At 39.8% G+C, this 20,682-nt stretch overlaps 1 protein-coding gene across 1 annotated transcript in view; it reads right to left on the bottom strand.

The window, feature by feature from the left end:
* Nucleotides 1-10,269, bottom strand: part of LOC130045837 (complement C5-like) — a 44,932-nt gene extending 34,663 nt beyond the window's left edge. The window contains exons 1-6 of the mRNA XM_056138722.1: nucleotides 10,186-10,269; nucleotides 8,943-9,135; nucleotides 7,554-7,719; nucleotides 4,030-4,100; nucleotides 2,549-2,640; nucleotides 123-205 (exon numbers count right to left, since the gene is read on the bottom strand). Of these exons, the coding sequence (XP_055994697.1) occupies nucleotides 123-205; nucleotides 2,549-2,640; nucleotides 4,030-4,100; nucleotides 7,554-7,719; nucleotides 8,943-9,135; nucleotides 10,186-10,250 (670 nt within the window). The 5' untranslated portion in view covers nucleotides 10,251-10,269. The remainder of the gene's footprint in view (nucleotides 1-122; nucleotides 206-2,548; nucleotides 2,641-4,029; nucleotides 4,101-7,553; nucleotides 7,720-8,942; nucleotides 9,136-10,185) is intronic.
* Between the last annotated feature and the right edge of the window lie 10,413 nt (nucleotides 10,270-20,682).

Below are 20,682 nucleotides of genomic sequence, written 5' to 3'. Positions count from 1 at the left end.
CACCTCTGTGCATCTGTCATCAGGCCCTTCCTTCAGTCTCCGATCAGTACTTAGTCTGGAAATTGTAGGAAACCATTCCTTAAAATAGGCCCTGGAAAAATGAGTAACTTATGAGCTATTACCATGTATTTTCAACTCAAAAAATGCAGTTCCTGTTGTTGTGAAGTCCTCTTTATATTTAGCTTTAACTGTCCATAAACCATAACTGTAAAAACAGAACATTCAAAAATTAGCCATCATCAAATGATAGATCTTTAATTTAGTCAATGATTATATCTAGTATTCAGATGAGATTGTAGTAAAAGTCAAGCACTGTTATTATTGCATTATTTGTGAATTCGTGAAATTACCACAAAAATTCCATGGAATCATCATCTTATTATCTCCACTTTATCATCAAGATGATTAGTCCCAGAGAGGTTAAGTAACCAGCCCAGGGGTGCACAGGTGGAGTTAGGATTTTATTGATCATTCTGGTTCTAAAGTCCCCTTGACTACAACAATGCTAGTGGATGCTGTTCTCAGTGTCAGATTTATGGATAACCTAATATACCATATCTTAAAGATGTTTCAAGACTATAAATGCTCATTATATATAATATGCATTTAAGCATATTATATATTTATATATTATGCACATATAAACATGCATTGTAACATACAATATTATATATATTAAGAAAATGTATGTATATATTTATATATTAATGTATAATATTTATGCATATATAATACATATTTAATATATAATATAAATTTTAAGAAGAATTGCACAGATGGAAAACTACTTTCATTTTACTTATTCTCTAGGGCATCATAGTATAAATTTAGCTAGAGACTATTTAAATTTAAAGGCATTGATCACTCAATAACTCTTGAAGCTTAACCACATACTAGATATCATATACTTATACAGTATGCCAGAAAATATAAACTGTGTTTCTAGGACTGTTTGCTAAATATGAAGTCAAACATATAATGCATGATAAATGATTCTTGAATAAATATTCATAAATTTTAAGAAACTGTTTAGAAACTGTTAAAATGATCAAATGAGTTTTTGATGTTTGAAAAAAAAGCGAGAGTCACTTTTCACTGTCACTGTCACTGTCCTCTCGTTGTTCATCAATTTGCTCCAGCGGGCCCAGTAACATTGTGAGACTTCTTGTTAACTTCAGTGTTAGGCATATCGAATACATCATGGGTAGCTTGCCAGGCTTTGCCGTGTGGACGCGATACTCTCGGTAGCTTGCCGGGCTCTCCGAGAGGGGCGGAGGAATCGAACTGAGGTATAAGGCAAACGCCCTACTTGCTGTGCTATGGCTCCAGAGAGTCACTCTTATTATTCAAAATTTTTTCATTCCTAGGATAGAACCACATGCCGGGCATGCACTCTACTACTTAGCCACAACTCTGGTCCCCCAAATTATTTCTTTTGATTTTGTTTTTGGGAGCCACACTCGGTGATGCTCAGAGGTTATTCCTGGCTCTGCCCTCAATAATCACTCCTGGAGGTGCTTAGGGGACCAGATGGGATGCTGAAGATTGAACCCTACTTGCTCTACTATTGCTCTGGTCCCTCCACATTATTTCTTGAGGGCCAGAGTGGCAAAAACAAAGGCAAAAGTGAACCTGGTCACCAGACAGATCTTGGTTCCCATTTCAGACCACCATGCACGGGCTTTGTGATCATAAACAGGCCTAAAGCTTCTAATCTCATCTTAGACATGAGAATGATAAAGGACCCGAGTACTTGGCATAGAGGGAAAATTCATGAATTCACAAATGTTAATTTAATTTTCATTTTGAATTATTAAAATTTCAAGACATTAGGTACTATGAACATTTCAAATATCAAAATCTTTCAAGACCTAGGAATTAATGTGATAAATTAAAAATCTATGTACTATTAAATGCTGGGCTGAAGCGATGGCACAGCAGGTTGAGCGTTTGCCTTGCAAGCATCCAACCTGGGTTTGATTCATCCGTCCGTCTCGGAGAGCTCGGCAAGCTACCAAGAGTATCCCACCCACACGACAGAGCCTGGCAAGATCCCTGTGGAGTATTCCATATGCCAAAAACAGTAACAAGTCTCACAGTGGAGACATTACTGGTGCCCGCTCAATTAATTCGATGAACAATGGGAAGACAGTGCAGACAGACAGTACTATTAAATGCATACTAGTGGATATACTACATTTGTACTTTTTGTCATTTCTATTAAAGTCTCAGCATCAGTGGGACAGCAGATACCTCTGGCAGTGTCCATTGCTTGGACTTTTCTGTGAAAGGTACAACTGAATTGCATCGAGTAGACTAGCTTGGTAATAAGCTGCTTAGATTCTGTGAGGCCTCTGCTTTACCCGAGGAAGAGCCCGAACAAATGTCCCTTTCCAAGTAGACACTGGGCCTTGAGAAAAGTAGTCAGAATCAAACAATCTTTCTATCAGCTCATTTTGGTCATATGTAAATGGTTCTATTAGTCTTTGTCACAATACTCAGTATTCTCTTATGCAAAATAACTTTAACAATAAATAATTAAAAATACTCAGGAAAGGATGGGATCTTGAAGTCAGGAAAAGTGATAATTCCAGGATTTGTGTATGTTCCAACCAGGTCAGTTTCTTTTCCACCTGGATCCTGTGAATAAAAAGAAAAGCAACTCCAAGTTCTGCTTTTTAAAAGTCTAAAATATGAAGTCAAACATATTATGCATGATAAATGATTCTTAAATAAATATCCATAAATTTTAAGAAATTGTGTAGAAAGTAGCACATGCAACATAGTCCACAACTGAGACCATGACTGCCAAGTGGTCAGTTTGATATTAGAAGATAAGGTAATTAAAATTGAGGCTCATATGTATAATAGGAATAAATAGGATAATAAATATTCAAGATAGATTAAATAAAATCTGATGGTTCTCTCCCTACATTTCCTTTCCCTAAATGGGACTTCTAGGATAATCTTCAAGCACAATTTTCATGCCATGCCCTATAGATTTCCTTGGCTCCCTATCGCCTTCAAAATCAATTCTAACTACACCAGGGCATGTTGTGGCAATGGCCTCTGCCCTCTTCGATGTCTCTTCTGCATGGGGGATACCAAAAGGAACTCACAACCTATGTGGAGCCATTCACATTCACAACAGGTTTGCTTGAACCTGTCCATGCATCCCACCCTCACAATCCTCCCACTGTAAAGTAACGCTTTGAAGTTGACACTGCATCTTCCTAACCCCTTTCAGGGACTCTCTGCTGTGGCCAAGCCACTGTCATGGTCAGCAGCACATTTTGCTTTTTTGTGGCTCTAGTTTCCTGCTTCTTTTGTAGCTATTTTGACATAATTTAGCTTCTATACATCAATCCTTCTCAGTGATTTAAAAATTGAAACAAGATCAGGGACTGGCTTCATCCTTTAGTGCTACCTTCCAGAGTAATTTACTAATCATCTTGTCTGAGCAACTCCCATTAGGGTTGCCCTGCTTTTGGTCCTGCTATTGCCTTTACCTAGTTTATTGCATTAAATTATAAAATCAGTTGATTGCTATCGGTATGATTTTGGCAATCATTTAAATTCTCTAAGCTTCAACCCTTTCATCTATAAAAAGAAATAATAATCTTAATGATCCTATAATGTTGTCATGATGATACAATGCATGTCATGGACGTCTCACTGGTAGCCCCACAGCCACACAGGGATCCTTCACAGCCCTCACCACAGCTGCCTATGCCACTCAGGTAACATGAGGATACAACATTTAACAAACCTACTTTAAAGATGGAATGATTGTAGCATGTTCTTTTAATGGGCTGTCACAATATATTTCCAATAACATTTATATACCAAATTGACCACTGGATAAAATGACCAGATTGTACTCAAAATAGATGCCAAAAGAATCTTTCTATTCCTTAATATTAAATAAGTTTATATCACATTTGACTAGAATTAAAATAAGCAAAACTCTATATTCATATAATGAAAACACCAAGGTTAAATTTTTATTGAAATTAGTGTTATACTCACTATAAAAGTTAAGGCAACTTCTCTTTGGGATGGCTGTAGGTCTTCATCCAATGAATAAGCTCTAACCTTAACTGTAAAAAAACATTATTAATAAAGTTCCTTCAGCTCTAAGTGACTGATATTATTAATAGCTTGGAGGATAAGACCATAAAACTTTAAGAACGTAGAAATGATAAAAATTTAAGTCTGAATGGTAGATGAATTAATGTGTTAGATATAAACACTATCTTAAAGTAGAACTATTATTATTTTCAGATAAAAGTCTTAAATGGGATAGCTTAGATATTTCTTTTTGCTTAAAATACAATTCAGCTTATCACAAATTGTTTTATTCAACCTTTTGTATTTTTAAGCCAGCTATAGAGCAGCGCAGTTGTGATCTCATCAGGTACTCAAAAAACATATCTAAGTGTATGAGGTAGTGTTATTGCCTGTGCTGGGAGAAAAGCCCCTTTTGGGCTGCTTTGAAGTGCAACACTAATCCCTGGGCTCAGAGGGCAGATGTTTTGGGAGAGAAAAACCTTTTGGTCTGCTTTGAAGTGCAACCTGTTGCAATGCATATCACAGTTCAGTGTTACCTGGGGACAGGATGTTTCTGGAAAATGTGCTGTGAAGGTGTGACCCTATCTATAGAAAACATTTTTGTTCTGATCACCCTGTGTGACCAGTTGCACTCTCCCACCACCCTCCTCAACCTATATAAAGGCTTGATGTTCCTCAATAAAGGGGAACTGTTTTACAGGGCCCAGACCTTTCTTGTGTCTTTTTTCTCTTTCCTTGGAGGAGGCGATGGCAAGGTTTGCTCCTTTCCTCGGACCCCTACCCTTAGCTGGAGGAAAGCTCAGCCTTGTCCTTAGGGCTCTGAGAGGTGGCCCCTTGCTGGACGAGGGAAATACCAATCCTGAGGTTCATCTTATCTCACCTAACATCATCATCATTACCATTACCAGACACATAAAATACCACTTCATTCTTCCTACCCCTAAAAACTGTACCTGTTTTATTTGTGAGATAATGGTAAGAGAGAATTTTCTGGAAAAAAGACTGAGATTATTTTCAGTGGAAACAAATTGAGGCAGACACTGTTCAGTGAATTTTGCAATTTGGTTCAAAATGCCCAGGTGAAAATGATACTTAGGGGCTTGGGAGATAGCTCAAAGGGCTGGAGTACATACTTTATACGCTGGAGTCCCATGTTCTTTCTTCCCTATCACCAGTGAGTGTGCCCCAGAGGAAAATAAAAATGAAATTGAAATATCATTTGTAAGAGAGTATATTGAGAATTTTAAAGTTATGTCCAAGTTAAAATTTGGCACAAGTATTAACTTTTCATTCCATCATGCAACATTTTTAAAAAACCATTTTGAAAGAAAACTTGGCATCATCATTAGAAAGGACTTTTTAAAAAATCTTGCACTGATTATTTTTATCATTACTTTTTAAAAATACAATTTTCTACCTAACCCCTTAGTTCATCAACTCTTAACCTTTCTGTGTGGTCTGTGTGGTTTAGAGTAGAAGAAAATTGACTTCATTTTTTTTTCACACAAAGAATAAGCCATTGTCCTAATTGATACATGTTCCACTCACCATTTTTCTCCCAGGGATTAAAATTCCCTCTTCAACTATAAATTCTCCACTAAGATAACTTTCAGGAACAATAAACTAACACAGCAAAATAGCAGGCTACAAGAACAACACACAAAAATCCGTAGCATTTCTTTATGCAAACAGAGAATTTGAAATAACTATTAAAAAATTGAAATCATGTTTCAAAATTTCAAGTAACCTAGGAAGAGCTTAAAAGAGGTGACTCCTACAATTCCACTGAGTGGGGCATTGGAGACCCCTAAGCTCTGTGGGAGTGTCCTGGTACTCTTGGGCACCAGAGGACCTACCCAGCACCACATCCTTAGGCCCTAGAATTGAACTGCTAGCTCAGATGGCTGAGTATGCTGGGAATGGTCCCTAGGTCCTCTGAATATTGCATGGGAACACATTCCCCCTCAGATCAAAGACAACGAAAGACTTATAAATCAACAGTTTTAGTCACTGTTAAAAGAAATAGAAGAGAACATATGGAAGTGGGAAAATGTCGCACATTCATTTATTGGAACAGTTCATTCATTCATTCATCATCCTGTTAATCGTCGATTGCCTCGAGCAGGCCCCAGTAACGTCTCTTTCATCCTAGCCCTGAGATTATATTCAAGGCTTTTTAGGAGAATGAGACCCATCATTGTTACTGGTATTTGGCATATTTGGTGCGCCACGGGGAGTTTGCCAGACTCTGCCCTGTGGGCAGGCTATATTCGATAGCTTGCAGGCTATTGGAACAGTAACATTATCAAAATTACTGCCCTACCCAAAGCATTATAACAGTGCCCAAGCATTCAAATGTAAGTTCATGCATCAAAAAATTACAGATAGAGCTCTCATGGGACCCAGTGATTCTACTCCTTGGACTATCTATCTGTCACTGTCACTGTCACTGTCCTCCTGTTGTTCATCAATTTGCTTGAGCGGCCTAGTAATGTCTCCATTGTGAGACTTGTTACTGTGTTTGGCATATAGAATACGTCACGGGGAGCTTGCCAGGCTTTGGCATGCAGGCAAAATGGCTCCAAAAATTAAAAAAAAAGTTCAGTTCATCAAGTCTGTATTGTCATGGGGCTGATGAGGTTAATCTAAGATGTAAAATGATCAGGGGCTGGGAATGTGTCTCAGTAGTGAAGCACTTGCTTGTTATGTGTGGGACCTTGGGCTGGATTCCCCAGTGCCAAAAAGTTCTGCTACGCTCAGTACAAATTAGGGAAAGGCTATGTTCTCAAAACAAACGCGAACATGATGTTGTGAGGTGGGCTGCAAATAAGACAAAGGAAGAATCCACTGAAGGGCTAAGTTCAGAAAGGAGGAAGAGTGGCATGCAGCTAGAAGTCAGCCAGGCTACCTGCAGCCAAGCTCCCACCCTGATGACTGACAGGGGTCCCTGGAGAGAGCTGGACTATCTATTTTAAAACACAAAAGAATTAACTCGAAAATGTCTATACAACACTTTGTTCAAAGCAGCACTATTTATAATAGCTAAGATTTAGAAACAACTCAATGTTCAATGACAGCGGGTAAATAAACTGATATTTCTACATAATGGAAAACTACTCAGCTCTAAGAGAAGACAATATATATATATATATATTTGCTATAGTGTGGATGAAGTGAGAGGGTGTCATATTAAGAGAAGTCAGAGGGAAGATAAATAAATATCAGATGATCTCACTCCTATGTGCCTTAAACATAAAAAAATGAGAGAAAAGATGGTAAATACTAACACACCTTTGGACTTTAACCAAAGTTGCCAAGTGGGAGAGAGGGGAGGGAATTGGCCAACTAGAAGCAGCATAAGATGGGAGACCTTTGACACTTTCATGAGGTAGAGGTGGAGTAACTGTTCACAGACAGCACAAAAATTAGCACAATTGTAACCGCATTCCCTCAACTATTACAAAAGAAACCCCTTCTCATACCTGAATTTTCATTTGAAAAGTAAATAGATTTGTCTGTCTGGATGAAGATGAATCCATTGTCATAGCGTAGTGGAATTTCTGTTGTTTTTGAAAAGTGAGCACTTATAACTTCTAAATATACATGCGAAACTGCATTTGCTTCTCGAGCCAAATCTATTTGGTCTATCTGTTAAAAACATGTGAACGTAGAATGAGCATGAAGCCCTCTTTAAAATATTGCATAGGAAGGTACATATTTTTTCATTAAAATTTTTTTGGAATACTAAAATTTTTTTGTATTTGTAGCATTACTACACCATGCCCACCACCCAAATACTAGGATCATATTTTAACTAGTGTTAACTTTTATAGTTTTAATATATAGTTTATTGATTTGCTCAAGCAGGCCCAGTAACGTCTCCATTGTAAGACCTGCTGTTATTGTGTTTGGCATATTGAATACGTCATGGGTAGCTTGCCAGGCTTTGCCATGTGGGTGAGATACTCTCAGTAGCTTGCTGGACTCACCGAGAGAAGAGGAGGAATGAAACCTGGCTTGGCCAGGCCAGCCTTACCACTGTGCTATGTATAGTTACCACACCTCATAATTACCAAAGTGCCCCAGATTCACTACTAATATCCTTAAGTTACTTCCAGTAATATCCCATCATTTCCACTGCCCATTCTTCCCCTTACTTGTCTCCTGAGTTCTGTAATCTGGGGGTTAAAGGTTTGTTATTATTTGGTACTGTGTGCTACCTTATTTTTTCCTTTGTATATGTTAATAACTGTGATAATGGAATAGAATTGTCAATATTTCTCTTATTATCCTTGAATATATGTGTCCTGAATTGCTTGGAAGAAAATTTGCTTTACTAGAGGGATGCCACAGGGATAAGGTGATTGCCTTTAAAATAGCTTTCTTTTTCCTTTAAAGAAGGAAGGAAAGAAGGAAGGAAGGAAGGAGGGAAGTAAGGAAGGAAGGAAGGAAGGAAGGAAGGAAGGGAGGGAGGGAGGGAGGGAGGGGGGAAGGAAGGAGGGAAGGAGGGAATGAGTGATGGAGAGGGAGGGAGGAAGGGAGGGATTGAAGGAAGGAAGGCGGGAGGGAAGGAAGGAGGGAGGGAGAGAGTGATGGAGTGATGGAGAGGGAGGGAGGAAGGGAGGAAAGGAAGGAAGGAAGGAAGGAAGGAAGGAAAGAAGGAAGGAAGGAAGGAAGGAAGGAGGGAGGGAAGGAAGGAAGGAGGGAAGGAGAGAGAGAGGGAAGGAGGGCGGGAGGAAAGTTTGTTTCAGTTAAAATAGAAAGTAAAAAATGCCTATCACAGTTACAGACTTCTGTATATATACAATGTATTGCATGTACTTTATAAAAAGATATTTGACATGCAAGAGAACAATGAGAAGAATACATACATTTAAATTTGCAGAGCTTTGAAATTTATTTTCTGGAGACAAATTAATGAGGCCAAGAGAATATGTGAAACTTTTATCAGGATAGCTTTTAAGAGCAATGTACACAGAAAATGATTCTGTGTATCCATGAGCTTGAATCACTATGTTTTCCAAAGCACCAACACAGAACGCTTTCGGTGCAAAGACAACATATCTGTTGAAACAGCAAAATTACAGAGATGATTCATTAATAAAACATACTATTTAAATGTCCTCCACTGAGGAGAACAAAATCAATTAATCAATGGTTTTTACATCTGGCAATATATATATATATATATATATATATATATATTCTTATTTCTAAAAACTTTACAATTTATGATAAAACTAGGAAATATCCCTAGGTGCTGTTTGACGGAAGCAGGTAAAAGAAAGTTATCTCAGTAGCATCCAAGGGGAATGCTTAATAGAATCTCCAAAAAGTGCACATAGCGATGTTTCTGCCTTTTGAAAAATCAATTTTTATTTTATTTGCTTTTGTGGGACTTCTGAGCAGTGCTCAGGGGCTACAGGGGTCACTACCAGCAATATTTTGTCATCTAGCTGGAATTTCAATGCTAGGGCCCAGAATTCTGTACTATTTGGGTCCTATAATGCAAGACCATATGCCAACTCAGCAGTGCTCTGGCGGGTATGGGGTCGTGAGGGTCGATCCCTGTACTGTCTCTCTAACCCAAGTAGCACTGTAGTACTGTCCTCCTGTTGTTCATTGATTTGCTCAAGCAGCACCAGTAATGTCTCCATTGTGAGACTTGTTACTGTTTTTGGCATATCGAATACGCCACCGGGAGCTTGCCAGGATCCGCAGTGCGGGCAGGTTACTCTCAGTAGCTTGCCGGGCTCTCCGAGAGGGACAGAGGAATCGAACCCGGGGAACCCTGGTGGACTACATGCAAAGCAAATACCCTACCTGTTGTGCTCTCCCTCCAGCCCCTCTAACCAAAGTACCATTTTAAATTGAAGTGCTAAATATCAAGTTACTGTGCTTGGGGGGATATATATTAAAATGAGAATATATTAGAATAAGAATAATCGTTCCTTAGCAACAGAATTGAACAATTGAACAATTGAGAAAAAGAGGGATTTCATGAATGTTTTCAGAAGTGGGAAATTAGCTTCATGGGGCTTGAATGAAAATCTATTTCATATATCAAAACGACTACCAAATCTATTGCAAATTAAAACGGGGTTCTTCACTTACATTTGCTCCTGTCCCCAGTTTCTTCCCAAGTAGAAAAAAATACAGAGTATGCTAAACAGGTTCATGGCTGTGGTAGGTAGCTTGAAAGTGTGTTTGAAAATGTCCTCCTCAGTTTTACATGTATATTTAAACAAGCTTTCAGGTTAATTATTAATGCCTGGTGAGAAGGAAATGCAGGAATTCTAATGATTTTTTAAATGCCCATGGGTAAACTTGGGATCGCAAAAAAACTTAACCTTGATCAAAAAAACAGAAAAGACACCCAAATGGAAGTCTCTTAGGAAATGTTTCAAAGCTGGGTACAGATACAAAATACTTAAAGGCTTATCTATCGTCTATATTTTTGGGAAATTAGCAGATGAAGTTAAAGCCCTGAACCATTCCTTTACTGGATCCCGTGCATCCATCCTACAGATTTCATGGGGCTTTGTGGCTAAAGTTTCTTAATTGCTCCTTTTTTCTAGATAACTCACCTCAGCCACTGGAGACAACTTTCTCAGAAGTCTGGAAAATCACATCCTCTCACAAGGATTGGTCCAAAATCTACAACTGATTGATGTTGGGAAGGGAGAGCAAAACAGCTAGGTTTCTTACCTTATTTTTTTTTTTAATTTATTTATTGAATCACTGTGGGAAAGGTTACAAAGCTTTCAGGTTTATGTCTCAGTCATGCAAATATCAAACACATTTCCCTTTACCAATACTTATTTTTTACCCTGAAGAACCCCAATAAAACCCCACCCCCCACCCCTCCCCGTCCCTGTGAGGCAGATGAATTCTAGTTAACACTCTATCTGCTTTGATTAGATTCATTGTTTCAATAAGATTCACCACTATTATTTAGAGTTTACCCCCCCGCCCAAATCAGACATGCTGAAAAAGCATTGTGAAGTGATTTGCTTTCTACAGCTGGGTTCAAGAATTAAATGTTGGTTTTGGATTTCTGCTATTTTACCTATTGACCCTGGAAGTATTTCTACTGAAAGTCAGATAGTTAAGAAATTGGTTTCTGTGTTCTGGAGTCGTGGCCGTGCTGGGGAGCCGCTCGCGGGGGGCAACCGGTGGCCTCTGTAGGGCGTGAAGGGCGGAGCGAAACGCCCCCCTTCCCATGAGGTTTTAGTCACCCCCACACTCCCGGCTCATACCTGCTGTCCACAAGGCTCCCATGTGGCCGCCATCTTTCTTTCCAGAGAGGAGAGGGCGAATGGGTTTCTTACCTTAAGGTGGTATCATCATGATACTCAGAACCTCAGTAAGGTAGTGAGACAAGATCTCATTTGAATGCAAACCTTTCCTTAGTTTCTTTTCTTCCTTTTTCTGCTTCATTGATTATCCCAGGTTTCTCTTGAGAGAAGATTCAGGTAGAAAATTTTTGTGAAAATGCCTTTCTTACACTCCTCTGAGGAAGACCAACAAATCACCAACAGACACACAAAAATGCTCATTATTATTTATTATTGGGGAAATACAAACATGACAATGAGACATCATCTTACAGCAGTGAGAATGGCACATATCAAAAACACTGGGAATGATTTCTGTTGGTGAGGACGTGATAAAAAAGGAACCCTAATCCACTGCTGGTGGAAATGTTGTCTGGTGCAACCCCCCATGGAAAACAGAATGGAGGGTACTCAGTAAACTCATAAGTGAGCTCCCATATGATCCAGCAATTCTACTTTTGGCTATCTATTGTCAGGACAGAAAAACATTAATTCAAAAGAATGTATGCACATCATTATTCATTGCAGCACTCGGTACAATATCTAAGATTTGGAATCAACCTAAATATTCAACGACAGACAAGTGGATCACAAAGATTTGTATATATACACAACAAAATACTACACTGGCATAATGAATAATAAAATCATGCAATTTGCAATCTGCTGCAGCATAAATGGAACTGGAAGACATCATGTTAAGTGAAGTCAAAAGAAGAAAGATAAGTAGAGCATGAACAGCACATATCATTTATATGTCATGTGTAGAATAATTGGATGAGAAAATGCAACGTTTTAAATGGGGGTTCCCAGATCCACCTTGGTCCCAGAGTATGGGGAGGAGAAAGAAAGAGAGAGTGAGGGGAGGGAGAGATGAAATAATGAAAAGCAATGGGGGCCATGACAGGGGATTAGGGTAGAAAGGTGGTGTTAAGGAATGGTAGAGTCAGATATCCAAACCACAGAGTAAACAACACTGAAATCACGAGGCACAAACTTTAACAACCAAACTTAGAAAGGTCCCTGTCAAAAGAGAAGCCTGGAAGAGCAGTGGGAGCTAGGTGTTATGGGGGGGGGGGGGTGGACCTGAAAACATTGGTGAAGGGAAGTTGATACTTGTCATGCGATTGGTGTTACAATATTGTATGTCTAAAACTCAACTATAGAACACACAAAAGAAACTGAGCTGCTTGAAACTGAGCAGCTCTCTGAAAAGATGCCTCTGGACCTTGTGCCAGCCTAATTTCATTGGGGTTCCTCAGACGGGAGCAGGCACCATCCCTCCAGCTGCCTCCTAAGAATCCCGGAGGCTGCCAACTTCCAGAACCCAATGAGAAGCCTAGGTACATGGGATCTGTGATGGAAAACTCCAGGCTTCAAGGGATATGGGAAGGCCCCGTCCTTCTCATCTCCCTGTCCCTACAAGACCCTGGAGGTCATGCCCACAAACTTCCTCCAGCTGCTATTTAAGTTCATTAACTGCCATGATTCAGAGACACACAAAAGAATCTCGGAACCAAGCAGCTTGCTGCAGATTTTTCCAGACCTAATTATCTAAAATTTTAGAATTCTAGGAGTGTGCGACTGTGAGACATCTTATGCTATTTATAACAAGCAATACAAAATAATTATCTAGCATCTGCCTGTTTGGCAGGTTTGAGTGGTGGTGAGAAAATTAAAAATAATGGTTGTGGGAAGATGTAATGGTGGTGGGACTGGTGTTAAAATATTGATATAATCCATTATTGTGAAAATAAAATAAAAAAATAAAAATCAACTATGAATGACCTTTTAAATCATGGTGATTTTATAAAAAATTTAATAAAAAAATTTAAATAGCCTGTTTTAGACTCGGATTCTAGGGAACCATTCTAAATTGAAGCAGAAGCAGAAGCAGCAGAAGCAGAAGAAGAAGGAGGAGGAAAGGGAGAAGGAGAAGGAGGAGAAGGAGAAGGAGAAGAAGGAGAAGGAGGAGAAGGAGGAGGAGAAGGAGAAGGAGGAAGAGAAGGAGGAGGAGTAGGAGGAGGAGAAGGAGGAGGAGGAGGAGGAGAAAGAGGAAGAGGAGGAGGAGGAAGAGAAAGAAGAAGAAGAAGAAGAAGAAGAAGAAGAAGAAGAAGAAGAAGAAGAAGAAGAAGAAGACAAAGAAGAAGGAGAAGGAGAAGGAGAAGGAGAAGAAGAAGAAGAAGAAGAAGAAGAAGAAGAAGAAGAAGAAGAAGAAGAAGAAGAAGAAGAAGAAGAAGAAGAAGAAAAGAGTGCCTGCCATAGAGACAGGCGGAGGGTGGGGGACTGGGAGGGAAACTAGGAACACTGGTGATGGGAAATGTACATTGGTGATGGAAGATGTACACTAGTGAAGGGACAACTGTTGGAACAATATAAAACTGAAACCCAATCATCAATAACTTTGTAACTGTGTATCACACTGATTTAATTAAAAGAAAAACTTAAAAACAAGCCTCTGGCAAAGCAAAAAAAAAAGGGACGGGGAGGTTCAATTATTCATGACCTCAAATACCATGCTAAGAAGTCTGGACTTTATGATCCAGAGACACACAATTGAATCTTGTTAGGGAGAAGCTCGCTGCAGAGATGCCTCTGGACTTTGTAATAGGCCACTTTGGCCAAGCTACTCCAGACAGGAGCAGGTGCTGTCCCTCCGCCTGTCCGCTAGGAATCCTGGCAGCCACCATCTTCCAGAACTCAATGAAATGCCAAGGTAGACAGGGGCAATATCAACAAATATTAGACCTCACGGGATAGGGGAGGAGCTGGTACTTCTCCATCCCCCCAACCCCCCTCCCATGGGACTTGAGATGGCACCCAGGAAATGCCACCCAGCTACTTATTAAGCTCCTACACAGCCATGATCCAGAGACACACAAACAAATCTTGGAGCTGAGCAGCTCACTGCAGAGATCTCTCCAGAGCATGATTATTAAAATTTTAGAATTCCAGAAGCACATGGCCACTCTTGCGGCCACATAATGTTATATGCTATCTATAACAAACAATACAAAACAAATTCTCTAGCATTGCCTTTTCAGCAGGTTTGAGTGGTGTTGGGAAAATTCCAAGTAATAAGGGTGGGACTGGTGTTGAATTATTGAATATAATCAAAGTAGAGAGAGAGAGAATATTGTGGAAATCGCCTTCCGCACAGGCAAGGGAAGGGTGGGGATTGGGTGTGGGGGATACTGAGGATTTTGGTGGTGGAAAATGTGCACTGATGAAGGGATGGGTGTTTGATCATTATATGACCAAAACTCAAACATGAAAGCTTTATAAATGAATCTCACGGTGATTCAACAAATAACAACAACAACAACAACAACAATAATAATAATAATAAAATAGAGTTAAAAAAGTCTGGGCTTCATTTTGTAATAAGTGACAAATGAAAGACATTCTGGCTTTGCTGCTTTGTCACTGATAATCTTGCATCTCTTTATGGGTTACTAGCATTCTTTATTTCAAGATAAGATAGATATATAGTCCATGCTATGAAAAATATTGGTGAAATAGTATTCTAAGGTAAAATGAAAGCAGATTTTGATGAAAATCTGAGCTAACAAGCATTCATTCACAGTAGAACTTTTATAAATGATCTACCAGAGTCCAGGGAGATAGTTTAGGGGTAAGGGTTCTTTATCTGACCAAAATCAATCCCTGGAACCACACATTCTCCCACACTCTACCAAGTGTAAAGGCCCTTGAACAACACTAAGTATGATTCTGGAGGCTCTCTGAGCACTGGGGAGTGAGCAGCCTACCGGGATCTTTGGAAACACAAGTTCCAACTGAACCACCACATCCTAGGGCTTTATTATTGAACCATCTGGCCCACTTAACTGAGAATCATTAGAAGTTTCCCCCAGAAAAGGCAGCTCAGATAGAGAAGGGTATTGGGAGGATCCTCCCAGGATGGGAGAAACATGCTGAAAGTAGACTATAGACCAAAAATGATTGCCACTCAATGCTTCTTTTGCAAACCACAGCACCCCAAAGGAGAGAAAGAACAAAAGGGAATGCCCTGCCACAGAGGCAGGGTGGGATGGGGGGAATGGGGAGTGGGAGGGATACTTGGATCATTGGTGGTGGAGAATGGGCAATGGTGGAGGGATGGGTATTTGATCATTGTATAACTGAAACCCAAGCAAAAAAATTTGTAAGTCTACAATTGTACCTCATGGTATTTCACTTATTAACAATAAATAAATAAGTAAATAAATTAAGTAAATTGATTATTTACTGGACTAGAGCAATTGTACAGTGTTGCATATTACAGGTTCAATCCCCAGTACCATATATGGTCCCCAATCTCCTCTAAGAGTAAACCCTGAGTATCAATTTATTTGGCCTAATATATGTATATACATACAATTTAATAACATAAATATATTATATCATTTTAAATTTAAAATTTAATTACATAATTTTTTTATGACATCTTATTGTCTCATTTCTACTTTGGACAAACTTGTAGGCTATCGAATGTAGCCTGCCCACAGGGCAGAGTCTGGCAAACTCCCCGTGGCGTACCAAATATGCCAAATACCAGTAACAATGATGGGTCTCATTCTCCTAAAGAGCCTTGAATATAATCTCAGGGCTAGGATGAAAGAGATGTTACTGGGACCTGCTCGAGGCAATCGACGAATAACAGGATGATGAAATGAAAATGAAAAAAAATTGCATAAAATAATGTTTATATATCAATATATAAGTAATTAAATTATTTTGATTTATTATCGGGAAATGTTTGATTTCCATACCCATTATATATTCCTGGGGTTGCATGATAATTTCTTGGACAAATAGGGTTTTTAAGTGGAAAAAGTTTAAGTGTCTGTGAGCTTGAGCAACATTCCTGAACAGTGAATCCTTAATTTGATTAATTTTGATTTTATTTGTAGCATAGGTAACATGGTTGGTTATGGAAGTGTTAATTTTTATAGTTTTGATCTACAGTGTTACCACCAAAGTGTCCAAGACCTTCAACTACTGTCCTTCCCCTTTATCTCATAATTCCCTGACCATTACCTCTGCTACTTGGAAATCTCAGTTTTGTAATAAAGTGTCAAGAGTTTATCTTCCAAAAAAAAAAGTTCCACCCAGAACTCCTTAGCATTGCTTGGGTGGTCCCTCCACTCTACTCCCATCCACCAAAAATAATCTTTTACCATAAAATTAGTGATCTAATGAAAAAGCAATGATCTACTATAGATGTACCACTTAGGAGTGTGCTGTGTAGGAGACTCAGGACTACCGGGGTCTCATGATGACAAGGGTTTCATGACTACAGAGGGAGTTTATAAATAGCTGGATCTTGTGTAATGATAGAAGGAGTGAATGACCATTCTCATGGAAGTGATATTATTGACTAATATACTGTTGCAGACATTTTTCTGAACTGAAGCCAGTGGCTAATATTTAAACCCGTGTTGGAGTTCTGAACTATACCAAGCAGAAGCAATGACAAGAAAATTACTAAACGCAATTTGCTGAAGAGGTTGATTAAATGTTAAAAGATTTTTAACATTTAATGGCATCTATTATGACTAAATCTGGCATCAATCTAGTTCAAAATATTTTCACACCAACAGTGTCAGAAGAGCTCTCATTTCTGGTGAGACTGACTTCAGTTCCATTTTAATTTGAGGTGAATTATATTAGTAATTGAAGCTATCTAAAGAAAAAAATTGTTTAACTTGTCAAACGTACTCACATAGGCTTCAAACTTTTGGCCAAGAAGAAAAATGTCTCTTGTTTTGTACTTAGCCTTATGCATGGACTCACTAAATTATAACAGTACAAACAGAAACAAGGATTTGGAGACCCCAGAGTTTCTGGTCAAACTTTATACTATGATCAGTATTGATAAACAGTACTGATACACAGGCCACAAATGTTTCACACTCTCAACATTAGACTATTTCTATTTTCCTCCCCTTTATCCAAAAGGGAGAGAAAAATGGTAAAAGTAGAAGTGGATTTTTACCCCACTTTCCTACCACAACCAGAACAAGGAGAGATAAACAATAAAAAGCAGGAGAGAGCAAGCCTAGTTCATTGAGCAAAGATCCTCAAGGGTTTTTCTGTTTTTTTTTTTTTCATGTAGGAGTACTGCTATTTATTCAGCCACTGATTAGCTGATTGAATTGGGCATGAACTCCACCTTACTTTTTTAAAAAAATTTTTTTTATAATTTTATTTATTGAATCACCATGAGAGCAGTTACAAAGCTTTTGGGTCTAAGTCTCGGCCATGCAATGAAACACCCGTACCTTCACCAGTACTCATTCTCCACCACCAAAAACCCCCCATATTCCCCCATCCCATACCCTCCCCCTACCTGTGGGGCAGATGATTTCCACATTACTCTCTCTCTACTTGATCACACTCAATATTTTGACACCAGACCCACCATTATTATTTGAGATTTTACCCCAACACTCAGATCTGCTGAAAAGTCAACAGTAGACACCTGTTTTCTATTGCTGGTTATGAATAACATATGATGTTGCGTGGCGGCAGTAGTGGCTGCGTGATTTTGAAATTCCGAAATTTCAACACTTAAATCTGGAGGGATTTCTGGCAAAACCTGCTGGGTTCCAAAATTTGTTCCTGAGTCTCTCTGGGATCATGGCCTTTAAGCAGATTGATCAGGAGCCAGAAAGGTCATTCATGGGCAGCAACTCAGGGTCTCATTGGGATGGGGAGGAAAGGGCCAGCTCCACCCCCATCCTGTGAGGCCCAACATGTCTCGTCACTGTGGGCCCAAACCTGACTGTCCAGTGGTGTCTGGAGGATGGCGGCCACCGAGCCACCAAGGGGGAGCAGGCAGAGGGACTGTCAACCTACCCCCTGGGGTGGTCCAGTGACAGTAACCTACTGCGGGGTCCAGACGCATTTCTGCCAAAAGACACTGGGTTTTGAGATTTGTTTCTGAGTCTCTGGGATCATGGCCGTTAAGCAGCTTGATCAGGAGCCAGAGAGACTGTTCGTGGGCGATGACTTGAGGTCTCATTGGGGTGAGGAGGACAGGACCGGCTCCACCCCCATCCTGTGAGGCTCAACATGTCTCGTCACTGCGGCCCAAACCTGACTGTCCAATGGTCTCTGGAGGATGGTGGGCACCAAGCCACCAAGGGGGAGCAGATGGAGGGACAACACCCTTTCCCCCCGGGGTGGCCCGGCGACAGTAACCTACAGCAGGATCCAAAAGCCGCTGGGTTTTGAGATTTGTTTCTGAGTCTCTGGGATCATGGCTGTTAGGCAGCTTGCTTAGGAACCAGAGAGGCTGTTCTTGGGCGATGACTTGGGGTCTCGTTGGGGTAGGGAGGAAAGGACCGGCTCCACCCCCATCCCGTGAAGCCCTGCGTGTCTTGTCACTGCGGGCCCATACCTGACTGTCCAGAGGCCTCTGGAGGATGGCGGCCACTGGGCCGACAGGGAGAACAGGCCAAGGCAAGAAACCTATTTCCACCTGAGTTGACCCAGCACCGGTAACCTATTGCAGGGACCGGACGCATTTCTGCCAAAAGCCGCTGGGTTTCGAGATTTATTTCTGAGTCTCTGGGATCATGGCCATTAAGCAGTACAATGAGGAACCAGAGAGGCCATGCCTCCAATTATATAGCTGAGCCGGAGGTGGTTTGTGGGTGTGTTTCCCACATACTTAACTTTTGGTCGTTTACTTTCTTGGTAAACTTTGCCCCAAGTTTTTTGGATCTGGCCAAAGGCACAGCAGCAATTTTGGGGTATCTGGAAGTCTGAAGGTGCCATCAGGCTGCTGATGCACTCGCCTTACAGGTACAGATTGACTTGATTGACTTGCTGGCGGCGCCATATCCTCCCCCGCCCCCAAGAGTTTTTCAACTCAACCCCAAGGATTAGTACTTTGCAAAAAATATAGGAAAGAGAATGTAGATAAGAATATTGTCAGATCACCTTATAGACAAGAATATAGGCAAATCACCCTATATTCTTATCAAGTCACATCATTTTTACATATTGCTATTTCTTTTCTGATCCCATTTAATACAATTTCCCCTCTTTTTTGCCTTGTGGCTGGAGTCAAGGGTATCTCAATCTTTTTGCTTTGTTTTTTTTAAAATCAGTTCCTGGTTTAATTGAGCTTTTGTTCTGTGTTCTTGATTTCTATAGTATTGATTTCTGTTCTTCCTTTTATTATTTCTTTCCTTCTACTTTGTTTGTATTTGTAGTGGGAATTTTATTTTCAATTTTTTTATAGTTTCTCAGATTGTGAGGTTAGAGCATTTATTTGAATTTTTAAAAATTTTGTGATGACTCTAGTATTATGAGCTTATCCTTTATTGATGTTTTTCTATGTACTAGATATTCTAATAGCATGTGTTTTCATTGTTATTCATTTTGAGGTATCTTGTGTTTTCGTCTTTGATTTCATTTTTGAGTCAATGGTTGTTCTGCAATATATTGAGCCTTTCCCAGATTTCATTTTATGGGTAATTAATATTTTCATATTATTGCAGTCTGGAAGAGAGTCTTAATGTGATTTCTATTTTTATGACTTTATGGACAAATATCTTGTGCCCCAGCATGTGGTATGTCCTGGAGAATGTTTCATGTGCACTGAATTGGCATTCCTCATTTTGGAGATAGAGTGTCATATACGGTCACGGTCACGGTTCTCCCGTTGTTCAACCATTTGCTCGAGCGGGCCCAGTAACGTCTCCATCATGAGACTCGTTGTTACTGTGTTTGGCATATCGAGTACGTCACAGGTAGCTTGCCAGGCTCTGCAGTGCAGGTGAGATACTCTCGGTAGCTTGCCGGGCTCTCCAAGAGGAGTGGAGGAATCAAACCCGGGTCGGCATGTTGGCTGCTTGTAAGGCAAACGCCCTACCACTGTGCTATCGCTCCAGCCCAGAACTTTAATTGCTCATATGAGGCTCTTGTTTTCTTACTGGTTTATCTGTCTACTGATAAGAGTTTGGTATTAAAGTATCACAATATCATTCTACTGTTGTCAATGTGTCTCTTTAGTCTATTAGTAATTTCTTTAAGTACTTCGCTGCTGCTTCATATGGTGCATTTGTATCAATGAACAGTTAAGTCCTCTTGATGGACTTATCCATTAACCAGTGTATAATCAATCAATCCCTATATTTAAATCCCTTTAAATCCCTCTTTAGATCCCTTCCTCCTTCTTCCTTTCTCCCTTCCTCCTCCCTCTGTCGCTTCCTTCCTTTGACCTTCTCTCCTTCCTTTCCTGATTTTCATCTATACCCAG

The sequence above is a fragment of the Sorex fumeus genome, unplaced genomic scaffold (assembly GCF_029834395.1).
Source record: "Sorex fumeus unplaced genomic scaffold, SorFum_2.1 ptg000129l, whole genome shotgun sequence".
Taxonomy (NCBI): domain Eukaryota; kingdom Metazoa; phylum Chordata; class Mammalia; order Eulipotyphla; family Soricidae; genus Sorex; species Sorex fumeus.
Note: the sequence above shows the minus strand (reverse complement) of the source record. Positions and strands in the feature narration are given on the sequence as shown.